The sequence below is a fragment of the Bos grunniens genome, chromosome 13 (assembly GCF_055505025.1).
Source record: "Bos grunniens cultivar Pamir isolate PY7600 chromosome 13, Bosgru_T2T1.0, whole genome shotgun sequence".
Classification (NCBI taxonomy): Eukaryota; Metazoa; Chordata; class Mammalia; order Artiodactyla; family Bovidae; genus Bos; species Bos grunniens.
In genome coordinates this window covers 66,545,999-66,570,095 of record NC_141177.1, presented here as the reverse complement: position 1 = coordinate 66,570,095, position 24,097 = coordinate 66,545,999, and the positions used below count along the sequence as shown (strand labels likewise).

Genomic DNA, 24,097 nt, shown 5'->3' with positions numbered 1-24,097 from the left:
CGAGCACATCTCAGCCCTTGTAAGACCAACTCCATCATGGGTATCTGGAGCCAAGTGTGAGGCTGGCTGCTGACTCTCAGGTCCTACAAAATGTCTAATTATGTAGCTCTTTCACCTTTTGTTCTTAAACTCAAATTTATTTCGTAGAGTATGTGCACTTTCTTCTCAGAAGCAGTCTTAATTCACTTTAACTCAGTAAAATAATACCACAAAAGAGCAAATGTTATTCTTTTATTTTATGTTAAATAAAAACATGAGAAAATCCTTTTTTAAAAAGGGTCAAAATATTCCTTATGTCTCCAAACCAAGTCCATGGATGCAAAGAAACGCTGGCTACTTTCCTCCCCCGCAGGGTCACACACACTGTCACGTTGAAAGGACCTGAAGAGACACCATGGCGCATGGCCCCAGCCGCCGCTTCAGGTTAAGTCACATGCAATATTCGGGCAAGCAAGGAGCAAAATACAGGCAGGCAGATTCTGGAAACACTTTCTGCTCGGGCCAAATATTATTATTTGTTTTGTCTTGCAATCCTGCTAAACATTTAAGCCACATATACCACTGTACTTCGATGGTACAGGTTTTCACAATTCCAGAATTGTATTAATTGGCAGTACAGTTTAAGTAGCTGATGTGGTGGAATTTTATCCATTTAAAAATTACATATGAGAACAGGACTGCAAATTTTGCCAGTAGAAACATGACCCCAGGGAATCACCACTTCCACAACATTATCGGGCACACATTTACAATGCACCCATGAAGTTCTGAGTGAACCTGTCACTGCTGAGCTACGCTAAAGACGAGGCTTCAATCTCTGAAAACAAATGCTATATTCATGATTTCTATACCCAAATACTCCTAAATCCATCACAATCTCTAGAGTCTGACTTAGCTTAACTGAGAATGATTCATCCAAACAGGTCATGGTAGGCTCAAGATTCTTCAACCTTAGTTTAGGTTGTAAAGAGCTTTTTCTATGACTGGAGTCAATAAAAATTTCTCTGTTAGAGAAAGCAGAGGTTTTCACCTTAGGCAGACTGCCAAGATGATACTTTATTACAGAATTTATGAAGCTACAGTTTAGTAACTTGCAGGTTTTATTAAAAGAAATCAAAAAAAGAAAGAAAAGGGGAACACTACCCCACCAAAACTTTCTAGATTTTTTTTTAAGTGCAAGAAATGCTGTATCACTGAAGCACTTGAGAATTATCATGAAATCCTAGCAAAAAATGTAATCACCTCAGAAGTGGTAATAAAAAAGAGAAACAACCAGAGAGGCACACAGATTGCTTTTTGTTTGTTTTTTTAAAAGGATTTTTATACTATATTAAAAAACCACAAAATAAAAAAGGGATCAGTCAACATATATCTTAGAAGTCTTACAGAGTCTCTGCACCCATAGCCATGAAGGCCCCCTGACGCCTTGTTCTCCTCTGCTCAGTCTGCAGCTCGCTGAAGGATCGCTGGAGATGACTCAGGCTCTAGTTTTTAAAATCAAACTTGTTCTGCCAAATCCAGGACCCTGAATTTATCCAAATTGTAGAAACATGCTTTGACCACCCGTCCACCAAAATACCTCCCATTCAGATCAACAACAGCTAAAAGGCAAACAAAAAGACAGTTAGTTAAGGCAGGAATTCCATGAGACATTACAACAATATGTCTTCAAAATATTAAGATCACAAGTTCAACTTTTTAATTCTTTATCGTTAGCTGTACAACTTACCTTTAATTGCTGACTCAACCCTCTCGAATTCTAAAAATATTCGTACTGCTTCATCATCAGGGGCACCAGGAATCTGGAAAAGAAATGGAGTACAGTAAGTAAAGATATCATCAGAGATGTCACTGACTGAGTTTTCCTCCACAAATGATTTTTGTCAGAGTATTCCAACTACAGATAAGCAGTGCTCAAATGCCAAGGATCTAAGTGTAATTTGTGTTTGTGTGTGCATGTGCACGCTCAGTCATGTCCAACTCTTTGCGACCTCGTGGACTGTAGCCCACCAGGTTCCTCTGTCCATGGGATTTGCCAGGCAATAATACTGGGATGGGTTGCCATTTCCTTTTCCAGTTAAGTGTAATTTACTCGTCATCAAAATTCACTGAACGTCTGTTTTGGACAGGCCGTGTGCTAAGTGTGAGCAAAAGGCAGCTAAGCAAGACCCCTGCAGGTCCTATGCCATCAGACACATAAACAGATAATTATGCAGTCAACAGACACAACCCAGCATGGAGGAGAAGCTGAGGTGAGCAGGAACTAAAATAAAACATCTGTACGTGAACTGTCTCTCATACCAGGCTGAGTTCCTCTGTTAAGGTTTCTAGGCCCCGTTGCACTGTGTAAGCACGACTCCCGCTAATCCCCACCACACCCACCACCGTGCAGCCCTCCCCAGTCTCCAGAAGCCGTGACCCTATGGGAACGCCTGTTCCCTCTGACCCAAATCCTACCCACACAGTCCAAAGCTCCGCTCACATCTGATACTGTTCACAAAGCCTCCTCGAACTATTCCACATTGATCTAATCCTCCTCTCAAACTCCTATACTTGTAAGTCAGTCCTGATAAGTCTAGCAAATGAACATTCTCTAACTTTGTTTGTTGTTTCTTCAACTGAACGTGTCACCGAGAGCACAGGAGGCACCTCCCTGACCCCAGGGGAGTCAGCACTGGTATGTGGGAGGCACTAAATAAAGCACCTGCCAAAAGAAGGAAGCCAAGGCACATGTGACCCCCCGTCACTAAACTACTGAACCCACTGTCATCAAGTCTAAACGTCAGTCACAAAATGAAATGTTTCTTCACCAAATAAATTTGAAGTTCTTATGCTAGTATCTGAAATTGCAATAACTGAGTAAAAGTAGTGTAACTAACCAACACATGTCACCTTCTAAAGTAAGACAGTATGTTACTTACAATGCATCCTCTATTTACAGAAAATGCTTTGTAACCTATCAATCATAATTTGGGTTATAAACAAAGAAATCTCTCTTACTTCAAATATCACACATTTTCCAACTTTGCCATATTTTTCACACTCTTCCTTGGTTTCTACTTCCAAGTCTTCATCCACCTCTCCTGCACCAACCATGTTCTATAAACAAATATATAAATTCCAGTATTGAGTATAATTGACAACTATGTAAAAGAGACGTGTAAGTAACTTTTTTCCAAGATGGCAAATGTTTCCAAACCTAAATGACCCAAAAGAAAATTTTCATTCCTGAAATATCCTGAAGTAGGTTAGTTTTTTAAAAAAAATTAAAAAATATACATTAGGCTTCAATAAGTTACCAGAGCACCTGGGCAAACACCAGAATACATAAACCAAGCTGAATTTCTGATAATTTTCTGATAACATTTTAAAGTAATTTTTCACTGTAGTCTTAAATACTAATGTTTAGCAAAGAAACACTAGAGAAAAGGAATCTAAAAACCAGTCTTCCAGGGAGTCTGCCCACAAGCACCACTTTCAGTTCGCTTCAGCTATCCCATCATCAGTGGGGCTGACTGCATGCAGGGGCAGGGCCGGGGGAGGGACACGCGACCCACAAGGCAAACAGGGCTCCTCCCTCAGCTCCTTACCCTGAGTAGGACCACTTTGGTAGGACACTTAAGTATTTCAGTTAATGGATTTGAATCTGACTTCTTGGCTGCGTCTATAAGAAAAATGTCATCAGACAGAAGTGTTAGGGCACCACGTCTAAGTTACAACGAGCAATTTACTTTCAACAGCAATCCCCATTCTCTATATCCTAGAGCCAGCATCTACAGTCTCTGAGCAAAGATGCAGCCTTTCCTATCTGAAAGCATCATTTTGCTTTGGTATAATTTTTACCACAACTTCTAGAACTTTTTAACATCCTCAGGTGCATTTTTGCTTAGTTCACTTCCTAAAGGGCCGACAGGGCACGGTGATCACCACCCTCAGAAGTGAGTCTTGGCTCAGGCAGTGGTCAGTGGTCCTGAGCCCAGTGTAAACGAGCAGTCCATCAGCCAGCCGTGAGCTGACCAGTGTCAGATACCCTCCCAGAGTGGGCGGACTGCTGGTTTCTGGTTCCAGTCTGTGAGGCTTACTGCTGCTTCCTCAAGCTCTATGTCAACATGCCTGCCAGGAAAAGTTCTCTTCCTTCTTCAGGAAAAGGCATTCAGCTAAGACTGATTCAAAACTACTGAGTTCTGCTGCTTAAAGTGCTAAATCATGTTTGACTCATTCCAGTACGCCCTCACTACAGAACAGACTGTAACAATCAAATGAAAATAAAACACCAAGTAGGCATCACCTACCAGAAGACTGCAAAATAACGCTACTTTTACAGAGCAGCCAGTAAGAAAATTAGGATGAAAGCAGCCAGAAAAAAGCAAAAAGCAGAGAACCCTTACAGGATAGAGATACAGCAGAAAGAATCACTGATATACTCTGTATGGCTCTGTGTTGCTATAAAAACACAGTAACGGTTGTATCAGTATAACAAGGCTCTTTCCGGAGGAGATGCAGGCATGCCAGGATTTCTGGAGTCCTGTTCATTTCTGCCAAAGTCTCTCATCTTCTTTTCCTCCTACAGGCGTTCTCTGTCCTGAACTATTTGTAAAGATGGGCCTCAGAACTTTGTTTCCACCACCCAGAGCTGGAAGGCATCACGATGAGGAATTCTCTCATTCAGGATGGCCTGCCCCCGCCCATACCCCCAGGAGCCCTGCCCGAGGGGAAGCCCACCTTTCTCGGTGGCGTCGCCCACGATGATCTTGCCGCCCCGCTTGCTGGTCTTCTCCACCGACAGCGCTGTGCTCAGGCCCTGCTCATGCTTCCCGAGACCCTGGCCTTCCCGGAAGCCGTACTTCTGCATGATTTTATGTGCTACCGTGCCCCTGCGAGGAGGAAAAGGAGAAAGGTCCCTGCATTTGAGTCACAGCACAGATTGGATTTTACATTACAGTAATCTCCTTCTAGGAAGAGAGAATGTAGATTCCAAAATGGCGTTGATGATGCCATATACCTACTAATGGGCTATGAGATCGAAGTTGTGGGATGTTCAGGAGAAAGATTAAAAAGTGGATGCTGAAATCCTGGGTGCACTGAGATAACCTCTGAGGTAAAGGAAACACTAGTTCCTCTGTTAAGAGTTCCCCAGGGCCTGTTAGAAAATACCAGACTTCCTGTGTGCCCCTGTACCTGCTCTGCTACAAGGCTCATAACCAGTTTAAGTAATCCTCTCAAAAACTAAGTATGGTTTCATGTAATGAAGATGACTGCATTTTTCTAAATAGTACACAAGAGTTTCCAATGACTGACTTCATAAATGAAGGATGCTTAAGGACTATCTGTTTAATAGATGGAAATAAAGAAACTGGGGCCCACAGTGGCTGCCTAGCTTAAGGCTGACTGACAGCAAAGGAAGACATCCCATGTTGGTATTAACGGTAGGACTGAAATTGAAACACACAACTCTTGAATTCTTAGTCCACTGCTCTTCCTCTAATTAGTGATAGCTTTCAAACTGCACAGGGAGGAGCCTCAAGGGTACTGAACACTGCTTCTTAGGGCCTGAACCCCAAAACCCTGCTTCAAACAGAACTGTTCAGTTCAGTTCAGTCGCTCAGTCGTGTCCGATTCTTTGTGACCCCATGAATCACAGCACACCAGGCCTCCCTGTCCATAACCAACTCCCGGACTTCACTCAGACTCATGTCCATCGAGTCGGTGATGCCATCCAGCCATCTCATCCTCTGTCGTCCCCTTCTCCTCCTGCCCCCAATCCCTCCCAGCATCAGACTCTTTTCTAATGAGTCAACTCTTCGCATGAGGTGGCCAAGGTATTGGAGTTTCTGCTTCAGCATCAGTCCTTCCAATGAACACCCAGGGCTGATCTCCTTTAGAATGGACTGGTTGGATCTCCTTGCAGTCCAAGGGACTCTCAAGAGTCTTCTCCAACACCACAGTTCAAAATCATCAATTCTTCAGCGCTCAGCCTTCTTCACAGTCCAACTCTCACATCCATACATGACCACAGGAAAAACCATAGCCTTGACTAGACGGACCTTACCTACAGTATCTCACATACGTAATTTCCTTAAATATTTCATTTGAACAAGTTGTTCCAGGGCTAAAAAGACTGAAGACTGATAACTGTACTATATTGTACCTTCTTTTGGCATAAAGATTTAATACCTTTTTCTTGCCAGCAATAAGGCAATTTTTTTCACTAGCAGGAAAAAACAAAATCGGCCCCCAGTGATGTCATGCCTGTGCCCCTTCAGTACACTCCCGGGCAGCCCCACAAGCTTCTCTCCAATGGGGAACATCCTCTGTGTGCACCGCCCAGGGCAGTAGCTATGAGCTTTGTGTGGCTACTGAGCACTCAAGACTAGCGTGAGGAAAGAAATACATGCTGAATTCTATTCACATTCAATTAATTCAAGAGCCCTGAGTGGCCAGGAGGCCCCAGAGAACAGCACAGGTCGAGAAGACAGGTATCAAGGTGAGAACTCCAAATCCTCTCACAGCGTGCAAACCCTGGCCTGCTCCTCAGCTCTGGCCAGCCTGGCCCCGAAGGAGCGAAGGCAGAATCAAAGCGCTCACATAGGCGAAGGCAGACCAGAGAGGCCTCTGCAGGCACAGCCTCTCCACCAGAGGCGCTGTCCTTCTAGAGGACAGAGAGCAAAGGCCTCAGCGCAATGCTGCTCCACTGCCACTCCCGGAGCACTAGAGGACTAAACAATACACAACACTCTCTTAACCACAACACATGCCAAATCCAGCGAGTCCTAAAAAAAACCCACAAGCCCCACCTGAAGTCAACCTTAAAACTGGTTTTCAAACACTGGCAAACAAATTTCTAATTATAGGTAGAATGACTAAAAGTTTTTAGACCAAAGGTATAGACTTATAACCTTAAAGCAAACGTCATTTTATCAAGAAAAAAAAGGATGTCATTCATCTTTTGGACATAGTGTAAGTCAAGTCTAATTAGTATGAGCTATTTACAAATGTTCTGAAAACAAATATAAGTAACAATCAGAAACTGTTCCTACCTAGAGAATATAATGTTCAGCATCCCAATCACTCAACACTTCCGATAAAAAGCTTTACGTTTTGTACAAAACGGTAACAGGGTCATGCTGCAATACCCTCCCAGTGACTCAAGTCCTGATCCTGCGTGACTGAGCGCACCAAGCACTCCTTGTAAACCCGCTAAAGCCCTCATCTCCAAACACGCTGCATCCACTGGAAAGTCTGACCACACCACCCCCGGCCCCCTAGAGTCCCACCCTCCCTGCACCCGCCGAGGCGCAAGTGCCCGACCATTACCCCATGTTGGCGAGGAAGGAGTTGCCAGGGCCGGTTGGGGATCTGGGTCTGTCTTGTTCCTCGTACACTGGGGGAGGAATAGCAGCTTTGGAAGACTGTGAGCGAGGTCGTGAATCCTCTTCATAAGGGAAGTCTCGGGGTACTGTTGGATGACAGCAAACAGGATTTTATTTTTTGTGCCTCCTTACGCCAGCATACAACAAAGGTCTCTGAGGTCAGGGACCACATGCCAGTTCAGTGAAGTGCAACCCCAGCTGTGCAACAGAATTAGCAAGGAAGCTCAGAGAGCTCCAGATGCTTGGGCTCCACTCCCAGAGACTGGTTTCAGTTGGGGTTTATGGTTTGTCAGGTATTTTCATTATTATTTAACTTTTTTTGTCTGTATTATCTTCTTTATAAAAAGGTAACATTCATAGGTATTTAAAAACTCTGGGGATGGTTACATTTTCTCGGGATAGTTTAGGTATGCTCCAACACAGAGAGTAGGAAAATGAACTAGAAGGTTCATCAAAGTCCAGTTCCAACCCCCAATTTGAGAACAGATCCCTGGAGACTTCTGGGACTCTGAGTTAAGGCACACACCCTGTGACTGAGGGACCTCACTCGGGAATGTGCTGCCACCTTGTGGAGGGTCACAAGTGTAACAGCTCCTAGATCACAGAGCTGTGGAAAGTCCCTTGGACTGCAAGGAGATCCAACCAGTCCATCCTAAAGGAGGTCAGTCCTGAGTGTTCATTGGAAGGACCGATGTTGAAGCTCAAACTCCAATACTATGGCCACCTGATGCGAAGAGCTGACTCACTGGAAAAGACCCTGACGCTGGGAAAGAATGAAGGTGGGAGGAGAAGGGGACGACAGAGGATGAGATGGTTGGATGGCATCGCTGACTCAATGGACATACTTTGAGTAAACTCCGGGAGTTGGTGAGGGACAGGGAGGCCTGGTGTGCTGCAGTCCATGGGGTCACAGAGTCGGACACGACTGAGCGACTGAACTGAACTGAGATCACTGAGCACAGAACTTGCCAACTGAGCTACTATTTGTTTTAACCTAAATCCAAATATGAAATGTTAGAGAAAACAAAATGAATTATTTTTAACAGCAAACAAAAAAGCATCTTGCTGCAGAAAAACCCTAGAAACTGGCATAAAAACTCCTGAAGCATAAGGGGTGGAAGGTGCTCTTGGCCGAGGGCTAGAGTGAAGAGGGTTTGGGGGCCTTTTCCCTGCACCCAGGTGCCTGACTGATTCCAGCTAAGGCTTCCCAAGACTGGGTTAAAGACATGTATCTGAACAGAAGAGGGAAGAAACAGGTACTTACATTCTTTGTCCTTCTCCACAAGAGATGTGGGAGGTGCAATGGCAGCTCCGCCCATACCTGCAAAACACACATTCCGCTGAGCAAGGGCTGAGTGAGGAGGAAGGAGTCAGCCCGGGGCCACTGAATCGCACCCCCAGCCCAAAGGAAGAGGCAGGAAGGCACACTACTCCACCCTCTCGCTAACACTTGCAGAGTTCAGTGTTTGAAACCAGGGTTAAAAGTACACAAGTAGGTATCACTGCTTGGGTGTGTGGGTACTTCTGGTCACAGTCTGCTTTGTGCTGTCCTCATTCTTGTTCACATTTCCTAGACAGAGAACAGTGGACACAAACAAACCAAAGCAGACTCCACTTGCTATCAGAAAACCAGAGGGAAAACATGAACAGAGAACATAGGGATTTTTCATCAGAGAAAACCCCTAACATATGTATTATAACTTAATCACCAATGCTGCTGCTGCTAAGTCACTTCAGTCGTGTCCGACTCTGTGCGACCCCATAGACGGCAGCCCACCAGGCTCCCCCGTCCCTGGGATTCTCCAGGCAAGAACACTGGAGTGGGTTGCCATTTCCTTCTCCAATGCATGAAAGTGAAAAGGGAAAGTGAAGTTGCTCAGTCGTGTCCGACTCTAGCGACCCCATGGACTGCAGCCTACCAGGCTCCTCCATCCATGGGAAATCACCAGTGAGACACTCCAAAAAATGATAAAATGTAAATTAAAGAAACCAATTACAAAACCATGCTGCACCAGCATGAAATGTTTCAAAGAAATTTCCCACAATCAGTGTACAGGCAGGCGGCAACCACACGTGATGAAGCCGTTCTCTCAGAATGGACAGGGCCTAGCTATCTAGCGGTCACCAAGCACCTGGCTCTCACACAACGACGATGCTGCCTGTGAGGCTTCAGAGATGGAGGCGGTCTGACAGAGCACGAGCTCAGACCGAATCCCTACCCCGCTTGTGACACTGCCAGAAGCCAGCATTCAGGGAAGCCCAGCCATGCATGGGGGTGGCAAGGACTCTGGACACGAGTGCAGACTCTCCACTCAGTGCTGTTCTTAATCAAAGTGCAGATGGACAGACAACAGGTGGGCATGACTGTGCTACAGACAGAGACGAGCACAGGCATGTAGTTTAAGGTGTGCTCAAAGGTCCAAAAAGTAAATGTTAGAAAGACCATCTGTGAAAACACGACGAAAAGTTAAACCCCATACAAATGTGGGTTTTTGCTGAGATGCCAGACAGCAAACTACCCAAATCAATGTCAGCTGAACTAGTTATCAAACTGAATATAGAAGGAAAGGGTAGAATTGCACATCTAAAACATGACATTTATGTTCAGGCATTACTTCTTTTCCTCCTCTCTCGCTCATAATCTTCATCTTCATCAGAATCTGGATCAGGTCGCCTGGAAAACCCACTAGCTTCATGTCTGTCTTTACGCCGCCTGTGATAACAGATGGAACAATTCAGAGATGTGAACCCAAGGAAGTCACCTTGACTTTAGGGGGCGTGAGGGGTAGGGGATATGCAAACAACTGATTAAACACCAAAGCAGCAAACATACGACAAGTGAGAAAAATCCAGAAGATAAACTGAAAAATTTAACAGGTATACGCATATAAATAGCAAGAAAAGTTTCCTTGATATTTACCTCTTTCAACACTAAAGCGAATCAACACAGGTAACAGTTAATGAAATAATTTCGATTGTCTAGAACATGCTTTCACTTCATGAAATGAGTCAATAAATAACGAGAAATAGTATATTAATGTTTTATATAATCATTTAAAAATTAATACTCGGCATTTTTAAAAGAAGAAATGCAAATAAATCTTTGTTACCCATACTTTCGAAAAACATAAAAGATGTTATGAGTTCTTAAAAACTCTATCTGGCTCAAAAATAGTAAAAGGTGAAAAAACATTTTAAGTATTTTAAGCAGTATGACTCTAGTAGAGTCAGAACACAGGGAAAACAAAAAGCAAAACCTATTATTCAACATCAGTTTGTAAGCTATTTTTCTAAAAACTCACTCAAAATGTATGTTCTAAGTTTTCTGCATCTATATGCGAACTTGCTCTGGACTTTGTTTCCATGATGGGATGTAACAACCACACACTCTAAACAACAATCTGACTCCTGAGAACTGTTCAGACCAACCACAAAACCCACTCAGTCCACAGACAGCACTGAAGTTCTCATAACATCTGAGTGAACATTTCAAACATAACCCCATCCCACACTTGCATGAGGCCTTACTTTTCTCTCTCTTCTATTTCCTTCTGTCTTTCCAGCTCCCGCTGCCTCTGTCGCTCCTCTCTTTGGCGCTTCACTACTTTCTCATAATCGTTAGGAAACATGGGATCATATTCATCAGCTAAGGGGATCAAAACTTCTCCTGCAGAAAACCCGCTGGGAACAGGGTCCTGAGGAAGGGAAAATGCCAAAGTAAGTATCACCCTCTGTCTTGGAGTTTTAGTCACAAAATTAAGGTCAAGGACCATGCAGGGCCCCGAGGATCACCTGTCCGCCTCTGTTCTACAGATGAGGGAGCAGATGCCCGAGGAGGCTCGGAGACTTGGCCTGTTCAGGCGCCCAGCCCAGGAGCAGCAGAGCATGGCAAAGTTCACCTCTCAGTTCAGGATCAATTCCATAAACACCCTACAGCATTTTCTTAAAAAAAGCTGCCATTACCCAAAATTTTAAGCAATAAATTTGATTTTTTAGAGTAAATATAGAATACTTCTATTTTTATATACATAAAAACTTAAAATACAAAACAACTTATGAATAACATATTCTTGCAGTCATTTAATATAATAATCCCAGATTTTGATTACATGGAGACATGACATATTAAAACTCTCAAAAAAAAGAGGAAAGAAAAGTAGAAAGCCTCGTCCTGGGCTCTGAATGCTCTGGAGTCCACAGCCTCCCGAGGCCGCTGCATCTCAGGCCCTGAGTCTGAACAGGGCACGTAACTCCCTTCACAGCACAGTTCATTTTTTAAAGTCCACTAAGTCAGGTTTTTGTGTTTCTCTTTTGTTCATTTACAAACTGCTCTTTGAGAGAAAAAGAACAAAAGGCAAACAGTGCACTAGAAACACAAGATGAAAAGGGGGCTTCGCCCTAGGCTGGGGGTCTTGAGATCCGTGGTTCTCATAAGCCCTGACCCACTGCATGGACTCACGCTCCTACATCTTCGTACTTTCTTCTGTTTGTTTCTCTAGCATGACACCCTCTTACTGTCTGTAAAAATAAGATGCCTTTCCTGGTCCCCCCAAATGAGTGCAGGTCAAGGTCCCTAAGCTCCCACTCTGCAACTGTCAGAAGCGTGCCCAGCACTGCCAAAGGCAGGACGGCTGTTTGTAAAATGTATTTTACATATGAACACAAAACAGGCATGATACAGAGAGCTTATGCTCAGTATCAATGGATCTAAATCTAACAATTCCTGGATTATACTGGGCACTGAATTACAATGTGGATGACATTTTCTCATCATATTAATAAAACAAACACTTCATGGTCTCCTTACAATTAAAAATCAAAAATCCCTTTGATTTGTTGAATAAACAAAATTAGAAAAATAACTGTAATCACCTCCCAGACCCTATCACTGGAAATCTGACACAAATCTATTTACCACAAGGCTCCCAAAGGGAAAGTATTCATTTGTATGCACATAAAAGACATTTCTAAAACACAAAAGCACCTGAACAACATTTCCATTCAGTTATTATTAAAACAGGAGAAGCTAACAATCAGCAACTCAATTTATTTAACACTGCCATCACAAAGTTCCAACTCAGAACAAACTGTCAGCACGAAGGATAATTCTCTGTTGTTAAATCTGACAGCAAACAACTTTTACTGTGTGAACCCTGCTAAGTTCAACAATGAGCCATCCTGCTCTAAATGCCATGAAGAATACAGGGGCTTGCTTCATTTTAACAGATTGACAGTTAATACCCAACACTGCAGAGGGTGGGAAAAACTCAAACGCTCACACGCTGCAGGTGATACAACTCTGCCAGAGACAACTTGGCAACAAATAAACTGTCCAGGAAAGGGAATCATCTCCTGAAGTCACCTCAGGAAGTCTATCCTAAGAAAATTTTAAATGCACAGAAAGCTCTCTGAAAAGGTGTCCCTAAAAGGTTTACTGGCCCTACAGTTAGGAAGTGAGTGTGTAAATCACCACACACTTACCTGATGGGAACACTTTACAACTAAAAATTGGCTATGTAGCAAGAAGAAAATGCTTACTGATTAAATCTGGGGGTGATATTATAGGTTCTGGAGTCAATATACAGGAACAGATGATTAACCAGTTCTTGATTAGATGCAGCAAGAAAAAATTAGGTGACAAATTTGTGGGAAAAAATGTTAAATGACTAAGAATCATCAGAAAAGTTCCCTTGTGGGGAACCAAGTGGTTTTCCCTCTTGACAGACTACCAGACTGCAGGAGAAGGATCAGCTCCTCTGGCCGTGAAACCCCACGGAGAGCTTCAGCGCCTGCCGCACAAGGGAGCGCAGTGAAGCCACTGGGATGAGCGCCTGGCCCTGTACTCTTTGACACAGGTGGACAGCACAGTATATTAAGTGAGAAACGCAATGAGGGGACAGAAGATGCAGGAGGCAAAGAATACCAAGTTCTTAAATTCTTAAGTCATTTCTTTTTCTTTTCGCCCACCTCCAATTTCTGATTAATTAACTACTGAGCTTTAAATAGATTAAGTGTTTTAAAGTTGATAAAACCAGAGCAAAAATTAAACTGAATGTGATACTGACTAGATTGCAAGGCCTACAGAGGAAGTGTGCTCAGAGTGACGTGTGGCAAGTGCAGCCTGGAAAGCAGGAGAGCCCACCCACGGGTGTGTGTGTGTTGGTGGCGGGGGTGTACCTTGAGGCCTGCAGCCACGTGCGGTGGAGTGTCCACGATCTGCCGCTCATCGGAAGAGCCACCTCGCTTTAGGTCGATTACTGGAGCAAGGACTGTACTTTGTTTTGTCCTCTGGCTCTAAAATCATCAAAAACCAAGAAAAGTGTACTTAGGCTTCAAATCAAAATTCAGATTACTTGTAACAAAGCTTTTTTTTTGGTCTCTGCAACAAACCTGTCAGATATGAGAGAAACAATCTTAAAACAATAGCCTTTTAATTCAATTATTACGATAACCATATACTAGTTCCTTTTCCTTACAACACAAATCTCCATTTTCAGAAAAGGTTTACAGAAAGATTGGCCACTGTTAAATTTTCAGATGAAATAATACACTGAAAAAACTCTATGCTTGGACATACTGAAGTTTGAAAACCAGCATCACTGCTGGAAATCCAAAGTACTCTTTTCCTCATCCTGATTCTCTGAAACAGTTCTATTTCCAGGAGACGTGAAATGACCTTCAGCTCCTATTCCTCCCCTCCCTACCCCAGCCTCTCCTCCGGCCACGCAGGAGCCCTACATATTCAACAAAGAGGTAGGGCAGTGGCTCTCACTCCTCAGCAGGCACCTGCCGGGCCTCTTTCCTCACAGGTGAGCTTAGCTTCTCTCACCTTGGCCTGAGTGAGAGCTGCCTTCTTCACCTGGAGCTGAGACTGCAGGAGTTTGAAGTTTTTGGACCAGCCTTCTGTTTTTGAGTCACTGGTCTCCACTCCCAGGTCATCGTACAAGGACATCTTCTCAGTTCAGTGCTGAAAGGGAAGCGGATAGGGGTTAAAGAATGTAAGAATGTAGTGAAGATTTCTAATTAAAATATGCAGTGGCATGGAATTTCAGAGGTAGGAGGTATCTGATGAGATCACCTCGTCCAGGAACATTCAGTGACAGAAGCCAAGACACCTGCTATCACCAATCAGTGCCCTTTCTAATACCCATGTGCTATTTTCAAAATAAACCTCTAGCATGAATTTTCCTGTATATAAGATCATGTGATCAAGTAATTCAGGAGTGAAATCATTCTGTTCTACAGAATGAGGGAAGGAAGTTCTACAGTCAGGGCATTCTTAACTATACATATTCATTAAAAAAATAATTCTACTTTGTGTCAGTAACAAAAAGTAGAAGCCTTACAAAAACACCTATTACCAGGTGAGTTAGCACAATTAACCACCTTTTCAGGGGGAGTGGGGGTGGAGGTTGATGGCGGGGAAGCTACCCTTTTATAAAATTTTATTATATGCCTACAAATAAGGGGAAAACCCCAGAAATGATCTTACAGATGTGACAGGAGAGTAGAAGGTTAGATTGTATAATACCCAGGCTTCCTCGTATCCCACCTGGTGATCTTTAATGACTCTGAGCACAAAGACAGAATCCACAATCTATATGTGAATGACTGACACATGCTGTCTCCGCAGACAGAGGATGAAGACAACAAAAATGACAACAGGTAACACTTGTTCAGTCCTCTCAGTCGTGTCCAGCTCTTCGGGACCCCATGGACTGCAGCACCCCAGGCTCCCCTGTCCTCCACCATCTCCCGGAATTTGCTCAAACTCATGTTCACTGAGTCAGCGATGGCATCCAACCATCCTCCGTCGTCCCCTTCTCCTCCTGCCCTCCATCTTTCCCAGCATCAGGATCTTTTCCAATGAGTGGGCTCTTTACATCAGGTGGCCAAAGGATTGCAGCTTCAGCTTCAGTCCTTCCAGCGAATACTCAGGGATGATTTCCTTTAGGATTGACTGGTTTGACCTCCTTGCAGTCCAAGGGACTCTCAAGAGTTTCTCTAACACCACAGGTCAAAAGCATCTATTCTTTGGCACCCAGTCTTCTTCATGGTCCACCTCTCACATCCATACATGACCGCTGGAAAAACCATAGTCTTGACTAGATAGATGGACTTTTGCTGCAAAGTAATGTCTCTGCTTTTTAATACACTGTCTAGGTTTGTCATAGTTTTTCTTCCAAGGAACAAGTCTTTTAATTTCATGGCTGCAGTCACCATCCACGGTGATTTTGGAGCCCAAGAAAATAAAGTCTGTCACTGTTTCCACTTTTTCCCCATCTATTTGCCATAAACTGATGGGACCAGATACTATGATCTTAGTTTTTTGAATGTTGAGTTTTAAGCCAGTTTTTTCATTCTCCTCTTTCACCTTCATCAATAGGCTCTTTAGTTCCTCTTCGCTTTCTGACATTAGGATAACAGCCTATCACACTTGCCAGGGTGGTCAACGACGTAACTGCTACAGAAGCCTAGGAGGAGGCTACCAGTAAAGCCAAGAGCAGTCCAGGAGCGGGTGGAGACTTCAGGAAATAAATCTGCTCCAGATCAAACCCAGTCAGAAGTCCACACCTCTAGCTGCTAAGTCCTTACTGCCACGTTTGAAAACCTCAACATTCTGAAACCCAAAACACGGCTCATTTCTCAAAATAAGACAGCAATCTGTTTCTTACAGTTGGAAAGAGGGAAAAAATTGACTGAAAACCCTAAACTGCAAAGAAGTGCTTAACACAGGAGTTGCTAACTTATGAACACATCCCAAAAGTCTGTCAGTTCCCAGGCTCAGACAGCATTTCGCCACTGAAACTGTGTCACACAAATCCTGTTTTGCCTGTGTTATGTCTCAGAAAGAGAAGGTGATACATACAGGAAGGGAAATATCTAATTTTCCCCCAGAGTCACATCTGACCTGGGGCAAAACTTCTGTGTCTGCTCACTTCTCCACCCTTCTGTGCATGGATCTTAAGACCCCAACACCCCAACACCTCGGCTGACCTGGTTCCACGGTGCATGGGGCGGGGGTGAGGGGTTGGATGCTGCCTCCCTCCCTCAGGAAAGCTGTTCGGCTCCTGAGCTGAAGTCAGCCCTGGTCACCTATGGGTGCCTTTCAGAGTTCCTTCCCTACTTTATACCTGAACGCTGTGATGACCTGAGAGCTCTCAGTGCTGAGTGCTAAATGAAAGGCCCCAAGGCAGTGCAGAAGCAGGGTGAATAAGAGCAGAGCCCAGGGTACTGGTGGCTGAGTGCTCCAAGTGACACACAAAACAACGGAGACACGCCTAACGGTTCTCTCCTCACGGCTTCTGGGACAATTCACTGGCTCAGCAGGGACGAAGAATTCCCTGAAGAGTGTATCCCGCAGGGGCATGCCCGCTGCCTTCAGCGCCAGACAAAGCGGACTTGGCAACACCTTGTCACAGTATTAAGCTTGAGACAAGCGCCAGACAAGCGTAAGACACTGAGGCTAAACGTAGAAAAGTTAATGAATTCCATTTCTCATCTAAGCATGCCTGAAATCTGATCAGGTCTCCAAAGTTTTGCAGGTAATACCGCTGGGGTCCACTTCAGAACCTACTATTTTAATCCACAATCTTATAAACTCCACAAAAACCTATATTCAGTGTGTGGAGGTCACTGCTCTACCCTCAGACTAAGATCAGTGTCTGCCCCAGAGTCGAACAGGGAATCAGGCCAACTGCTCAGTTAACACACTAATTGCAACCTTCTCTTATCCAGGACTTCAGAAATTTCTGGCCACTGATGACTACATAAGACCACAGAGCTGCAGAGGCTGTCATGCACTTTTCTTCCAGCCTACTTGGTGTTCAAAACTAATCCTTCTTTTCCAGGTACACATCCTTAAAGTTTAAATTTAACCTAAAAAACTCAGAACAACAGCAAAGAAAAAACAATGCTGAGTGACCAGCTTGCAAAGGCCCCGTGAATGATGCCAGGTTTGAGCTGCACGAGTCCACTTACATGTGGCCTGTTTTCCACAGTAAATACTGTAGGACCACAACATCCGAGGTCGGTGGAATCCATAGATACTGAGGGCCAACTGTGAAGTTATACGATTTTTCTGCTTCCGAGGGTCGGGACCCCTGACCCCTGCCTTTTTCAAGGGTCAACTGTACTGTGGTTTTCAGAACACTGCTTCAGAAATGACCATGCATCTTTCATCTAACCTAGTCTAATGTTTTGAGACCTCATCATTCAGTTGATCACCAGACCAAAGCCTAGTAAACAAATTGTGGGTTCATTTGCTTTACCTTTCTTTATTCTTATAAAAGCAAGAGAAGACTGACACATTTTGGCAAACAAATATAAACAACACTTTCTGGGAAATTATAAAGCTAAATTATCAAACTTTGTTTATAAACCAAACTCTACTTTGTGTGTGTGTGTGTTAGTCGCTCAGTCGTGTCTGACTCTTTGCGATCCCATGGACTGCAGCCCACCAAGCTCCTCTGTCCGTGGGATTCTCCAGGCAAGAATACTGGAGTGGATTGCCATTCCCTTCTCCAGAGAAACTTCACAACCCAGGGATCAAACCCTGGTCTCCTGCATCGCAGGCAGATTCTCTACGGTTTGAGCTACAGGGGAGTCCTTTTTCACTTTACTTCTCTCAGTACTGCTTAGTAAGAAATTTGAAAACATCATCAAGAAAGGTATTTACAAATAAGATTGGTCTCTAGAGACTGGCTCAAAACGGTGGAGCAAAAGAACGTGCGCTCATCTCCTGCCAGAGCACCAAAATCACAATTAGCTGTTGAACAGCCATCAACAGGGAGATACCAGAACCCACTAAAAAAGATACCCTCCATTCAAGGACAAAGGAGAAGCTGCAGTGAAATGGTAGGAGGGGCACAATCATGACAAAATCACATCTTACACCCGCCAGGTGGGTGACCCATACTCTGGCAAATACCACCACCAGAGTTCTCACACTGCTCTGAAGGTTCTAGGCCCCACATCAGGCTCCCCAGCCAGGGGGTCTGGCCAAGGGACTGGGAATCCCCTAGAAATCTGACTTTGAAGGCCAGCGGGATTTGATTACAGGACTCGCACAGGACTGGGGGGAAACAGACTCCACTCTTAAGAGTGCAAACAAAACCTTGTGCTCACTAGAACCCAGGGTAAAGGAACATTCACCCCACAGGAGACTGATCCAGACCTACCGTGAGTGCCTGCAGGTCCCCTGCAGAGGTGTGGGTTGGCAGTGGCCCGCCAGGGACAGGGGCACTGGTAGCAGCAGTACTGGGAGATGTATCTCGGCTCAGTGTAAGTCCTCTGGGAGGTGCCAAAGCCCTATTGTAGAGCCTGTGGGCTTCCCTGGTGGCTCAGAGGGTAAAGCGTCTGTCTGCAATGTGGGAGACCGGGGTTCGACCCCTGGGTTGGGAAGATTCCCCTGGAGAAGGAAATGCCAACCCACTCCAGTACGCTTGCCTGGAAAATTCCATGGACAGAGGAGCCTGAAGGGCTACAGTCCATGGAGCTGCAAAAGAGTCAGCCATGACTGAGTGACTTCACTCGCTCACTCATAGAGCCTGTAGACTCCAGGACTGGGTCACCTCAGGCCAAACAACAGGAAGGGAGCACAGCCCCATCCATAGACAGACAACTGGAGTCAAGTTTTACTGAGCATGACCCCATCCACTTGAGCAAGACCCAGCATTCCCACAGCCAGTCCCTCCCATCAGGAAGCTTGCACAGCCTCTTATCCTCATCCACCAGAGAGCAGACAGAAGAAATAAGAACTACAATCCCAGAAGCCTCCAAAACTAATACTACAATCACAGAAAGCTAACCAAGAGGAAAAGAAATAGGATTCTGTCCCAGATGAAGGATCAAGATAAATCCCCAGAAAAACTAGAGCAAGTGGAGATAGGTAACCTCCCAGAAAAAGAATTCAGAATAATGATACTGAAGATGACCCAGGATCTCAGAAAAAGAATGGAGGGAACACAAGAAATGTTTACCAAAGACCGAGAAGAATTTAAGAACAAATAAATAGAGCTGAATAACACACTAGAAGGAATCCATAGGAGAATAACTGAGGCAGAAGAATGGATAAATGACCTGGAAGACAGAATGGTGGACATCACTGCTGCAGAACAGAATATAGAAAAAAGAAGGAAAAGAAACGAAGGCAGCCTAAGAGACCTCTGAGAAAACATTAAACAGAGCAATATTTGCCTTCTAGGCGTCCCAGAAGGAGAAGAGAGAAACAACCTGAGAGAATATCTGAAGAGATAATAGCTGAAAACTTCCCTAACATGGGAAGGGAAATAATCAACCAAGTCTAGGAAGCACAGAGTCCCATGCAGGATACAAATAATGGTCTCAATGGAAATCAAATAACCAAATGCCCACTAAACTGAAGGGAAAAGACCAACTTATTTACTTTTGCATTTCCAATTTCTGGCAAAGAGGAGGCATTCAATAAACATTTTTAAATATCAACAATTAAATAAATTCTTTTTTAGCCACATGAATCAGCAGTGAAACTACACAACGCCCACAGGCTCCACTAGGAAGTAAAGAGGAAACAAAAGCTTCTGAGGTGGATGGTAGTAATGGGCACACAACACATTTAAAAATAGTTCAAATAACAAATTTTATGTTATGTATATTTTACCACAATCAAAATTTTTAAAAAAACTAGGTAAAAGGGAGAGGAGCAGCAGCACTAGGCAAGGCAGTGTGAGCTAACAGGATGCTGGATGTCCCCCTAGGGACGGAGTGAACGTGATGGAAACATTTTCCCTATTTCAGGGCTACACGCTCAAGCAATGCAGAGGTGCTCTACCTCCAACAGAGTGCTTTCAGCCAAGAGCCCAACTCCTAAGACTTCGTCACCCAACTGGCGAGGCTCCATGCCATCACACTTCCTCCAACCCCAGTCTACCTGAAGCTGGTTGTTGACAATGGCACCTGATTCGCCTCCGTCTGCTTCCAAAGTCATTGTGCAGCAAAATCTTATGTTCATTTAAAGTTCCCCGTTTCTGTTCTCAAAACCTTCAAAAACATAGCTTAAATATCAGAAACTGATGCCCCCTTACTAGCATCTGCTAGCTTTCTGTACCTCGGAGCTTACACATCAGATATCCTCATCACAGTAAAGGCAGAAGAGCTCTCTTCAGAGATCTTCAAATTCATAGAACTGGACGGACCACAGCAACGACACGCTCTACCCACCTGCACTTGTAAGACTTGCTTTAATTAACTACTATAATGCAACAAGCACCAGTGAGACAAGAGACCACCCTCCACCCGTATGGTCCCCATCCCATCCCATCCACCCAAGTGATCTCCCTGGCCCAGCAGCAGCCTGAACCCCATTCTAATTCCTTCCTTTCCTCCTTTTATATAACCTTACCAACACAGCTTGTTGCATCCATTCCTTAAAAAGTATATGTATCTTCACTTTAGCTGCCTCGAGTACTTGTAAATATGTCACAGTTGATTCGTGCATCCTCTCTGCGGCAAACACTTAGAACAACAAGTGCACTAACAAGACTCTGTTATGACCTGAACTGCACCTCATTAACGCTCAGATGTCTTTCAGATGATACAACACATTTACTTCATGAAGTCTGGTGACAGGTAATAGAAACGGAGCACTTTCTAACATTTGGATATATCTTAGGAAGCCAGGACCAAATGGAAATACAAACAGTTGATTTTCATAACCTCTTTAAAATACCACCTCACTATTGACTTCGTTTTCACAGTAACATCAGCCTTTGATCAACACATCTTCCAGGTATGCTCCTTTTTCTTTCACTTAAAAAGAAACACGGTAAACACAGCTCTTCTGGAAGAATGATGACTTTTCAAGATTCTACCCAAGCTAAAGAAGTATTTTTTTAAAACACGTGCAACTGGCAAAAAAGAACGTGGAAGACATCTTCTCAGGAGCACCCCACGTGCTCATCTTTTAAGTACATCTCTGAAGCCTTTGCTAACAACAACCCTCACATAAAACCAGCTACCCCCTGAACACACTCACATCATGTTAGGCTCCACTGGGTGACATGTCTGTCTCTTACTATATCATAAAGCCCTCAGAGGCAACAAGGGCTGTTTCTGTCTTCATCTTTATATCTCCAACTGAGCACCTTGCTTGGGACATTGTTAAGCACTTTTAAAATATTTTCTAAATACATCAGTGAGTTGTCAGTCAGCACACAACACATTTTTTAGTATATACCATTTGCTTTATTTCTTCTAAAAATAAAACACCCACAGTTTAAGTTACTAATGTAATATCCCATATCGCCTAAATATCCTCACTATAAAAAATGCCTGTGGCCCTTAACTCACAGAACTGTGGAAACTGAATTGCATCCTTTAAAAACTCCACCTGGTGAAGAGAGACGCAGTCCGCACCTACCTGAGAATGTGCAGAATTTTGCCCTCCCCCAGAATATCCTATTTCCCACCCACTTGCCTGCTTCCCTGGTGGCTCAGACGTTAAAGCGTCTGCCTCCAATGCTGGAGACCCCGGTTCGACCCCTGGGTCGGGAAGATCCCCTGCAGAAGGAAATGGTAACCCACTCCAGTGTTCTTGCCTGGAGAATCCCATGGACGGAGAAGCCTGGTGGGCTATAGTCCACGGGGTCGCAGAGTCAGACACGACTGAGCGACTTCACTGTACACTCTACTGCCTGCCTCTAGGAATAAGCACCTCCCAGGGCCCTCCTTCATTGATTTCTCAGAGAACCGTCTTGATCCGACCTGACTACCCATGTTCACACTTCTATCTGCCTTTCCTGCAGTTTCCAGAATGCACTAAGGTGCTTCACCTTTGCTACCTTTACACTTATTTCCTCTGCAGGGAAGCTTTCCCCCATCCTGCACATCTAACAAAACACCCCCAAGACTCAGTTACACGCCTCACTCCTTTGCAAGCCTTTCCAGACCGACCGAGGCGTGGCTTTTTACACTTGTTTCTCTGGAAACTAAACTCACGGGAGCGTACACACAAAATCTTACTGATCTAACTTATCTGCTGTTCCTAAACATGACCTGGGCAAAAGGAAACGCTCAAGCAAAAAAAAAAAAAAAAAAAAAAACGCTTGGTGACTGGATATCGAAGCTAAAATATCGCTTCCGAGGCAGTGCCGGAGCCTCGTCCAGGTACAACCCCTGTCTCTGAGGGATGGCCAGAGGGAGGAAACGGATTCCTTCCTCGGCGTCCCTGGCCCCGGCCACAGACTGTTCAGACCTTCCTACCGGGTTCAAGGGACCAAGAGCTGTTCCCGGACAGACGGACAGCGAGAGGGAGGGAAAGGCGCCCTCGGGTCCAGGAGACACAAGGACAGAGCAAACAGACGAGGAAGAAAAAGAGTAGAGAAGGGGTGCGAGGGCCCGGCAAACCGAGGCACATAAAGGAAGGAGGCAGCAGGGAGCGAGAGAAGATGGGGAGGCTTACCAGCGGCCAGGCCGCCAGGCGCGGGGCAGCCAGCGGCGCGGGGCAGGTCAGGGACCTCCGCCCCTCGCGGTGCGGCCTAAAGCCGCGGCCTCACCTGCCGCGACGCCCGGCCGAGGAGGCGCGCCGGCCCCGGCCCCCGCCCGCCCACCGGCCCCAGAGACCACTTACCCGGCCCGCCCGGCCGACGCTCCCGGGCCGCGGCGGCGCACCGAGGCCGACGCGCCGCCGACACCGCGGGCTGGGCGCTCGGCGTCAGCCCCCGACGGCAGCACCGCTCCGGCGCCAACCCCTACGCAGACTCCGCGGGATGCGCGGCGGCGCGGGGTCACGGCGCGTACGGCCGGAAGAGAGGCGCCCGGCGCCTGCGTTGAGGGCGCCCCTGCTGCCGCGCGCCCCCTGCCGGCCGGAGGACCGAGCCCGCAGAGCCGAGAAATTTCCTCTGCCGCCAAGAGGGGTCGCGATGGCACAAGGTTGTGACGCTACACACCCCGGGAGCCTGGCATTGACCTCGGGCGGAGGACAACTGGTCCAGGGCTGCAAAGGTTGGCTTCATGGGGAACACATGTACACCCGTGGCGGGTTCATGTCAATGTATGGCAAAACCAATACAATATTGTAAAGTAATTAGCCTCCAATTAAAATAAATAAATTTATATTAAAAAAAAACTGTTCATCATCAGTGTGCACAAAGCTAAAGATAAATCATAGTAGGAGAGATGAATGGGCAAAAGGCTGTAAAAGACAAGACCAGGAGTGCTGAATTAACTGTGTGAAGTGAAAGTCGCTCAGTCATGTCTGACCCTTTGAGACCCCATGGACTATACAGTCCATGGAACTCTCCAGGCCAGAATACTGGAGTGGGTAGCCTTTCCCTTCTCCAGGGGATCCTCCCAACCCAGGGATCAAACCTGCGTCTCCTGCATTGTAGGCAGATTCTTTACCAGCTGAGCCACAAGGCAAGCCCAAGAATTCTGGAGTGGGTAGCCTTTCCCTTCTCCAGGAGATCTTTCCAACCCAGGGATCGAACCCAGGTCTCCCACATTGCAGGCAGATTCTTTCCCAGCTGAGTCACAAGGGAAGGGCTAAGGAAATCATGGATGTAAAGTTAGGGTTACAGAATACATGTTATATACATATACATACATGTATACATACAAGGTACATGTTATAAAGCCTCACGATTTCAAAACGATAGGACAAAATTTGGGAAGAAAGAGAAAATAGGATTCTGTGTCAATGCGATTTTCTCATCTATATTTGAAATCGTATACAACCTGTATAGGTCCCT

The 24,097-nt window shown here is 45.1% G+C and overlaps 1 protein-coding gene across 1 annotated transcript; it reads right to left on the bottom strand.

Moving 5' to 3' along the window:
* Positions 1-218: 218 nt before the first annotated feature.
* On the bottom strand, positions 219-23,111 carry RBM17 (RNA binding motif protein 17). The gene is made up of 12 exons (XM_086334795.1): positions 22,978-23,111; positions 14,200-14,337; positions 13,548-13,664; positions 10,899-11,065; positions 9,986-10,083; positions 8,635-8,691; positions 7,315-7,456; positions 4,723-4,874; positions 3,591-3,664; positions 3,001-3,099; positions 1,730-1,802; positions 219-1,601 (listed from the first exon to the last, which is right to left on the bottom strand). The coding sequence occupies exons 2-12, from the start codon at positions 14,320-14,322 to the stop codon at positions 1,498-1,500; spliced, it is 1,206 nt and encodes a 401-aa protein (XP_086190921.1). The 5' UTR covers positions 14,323-14,337; positions 22,978-23,111; the 3' UTR covers positions 219-1,497.
* Positions 23,112-24,097: the final 986 nt, after the last annotated feature.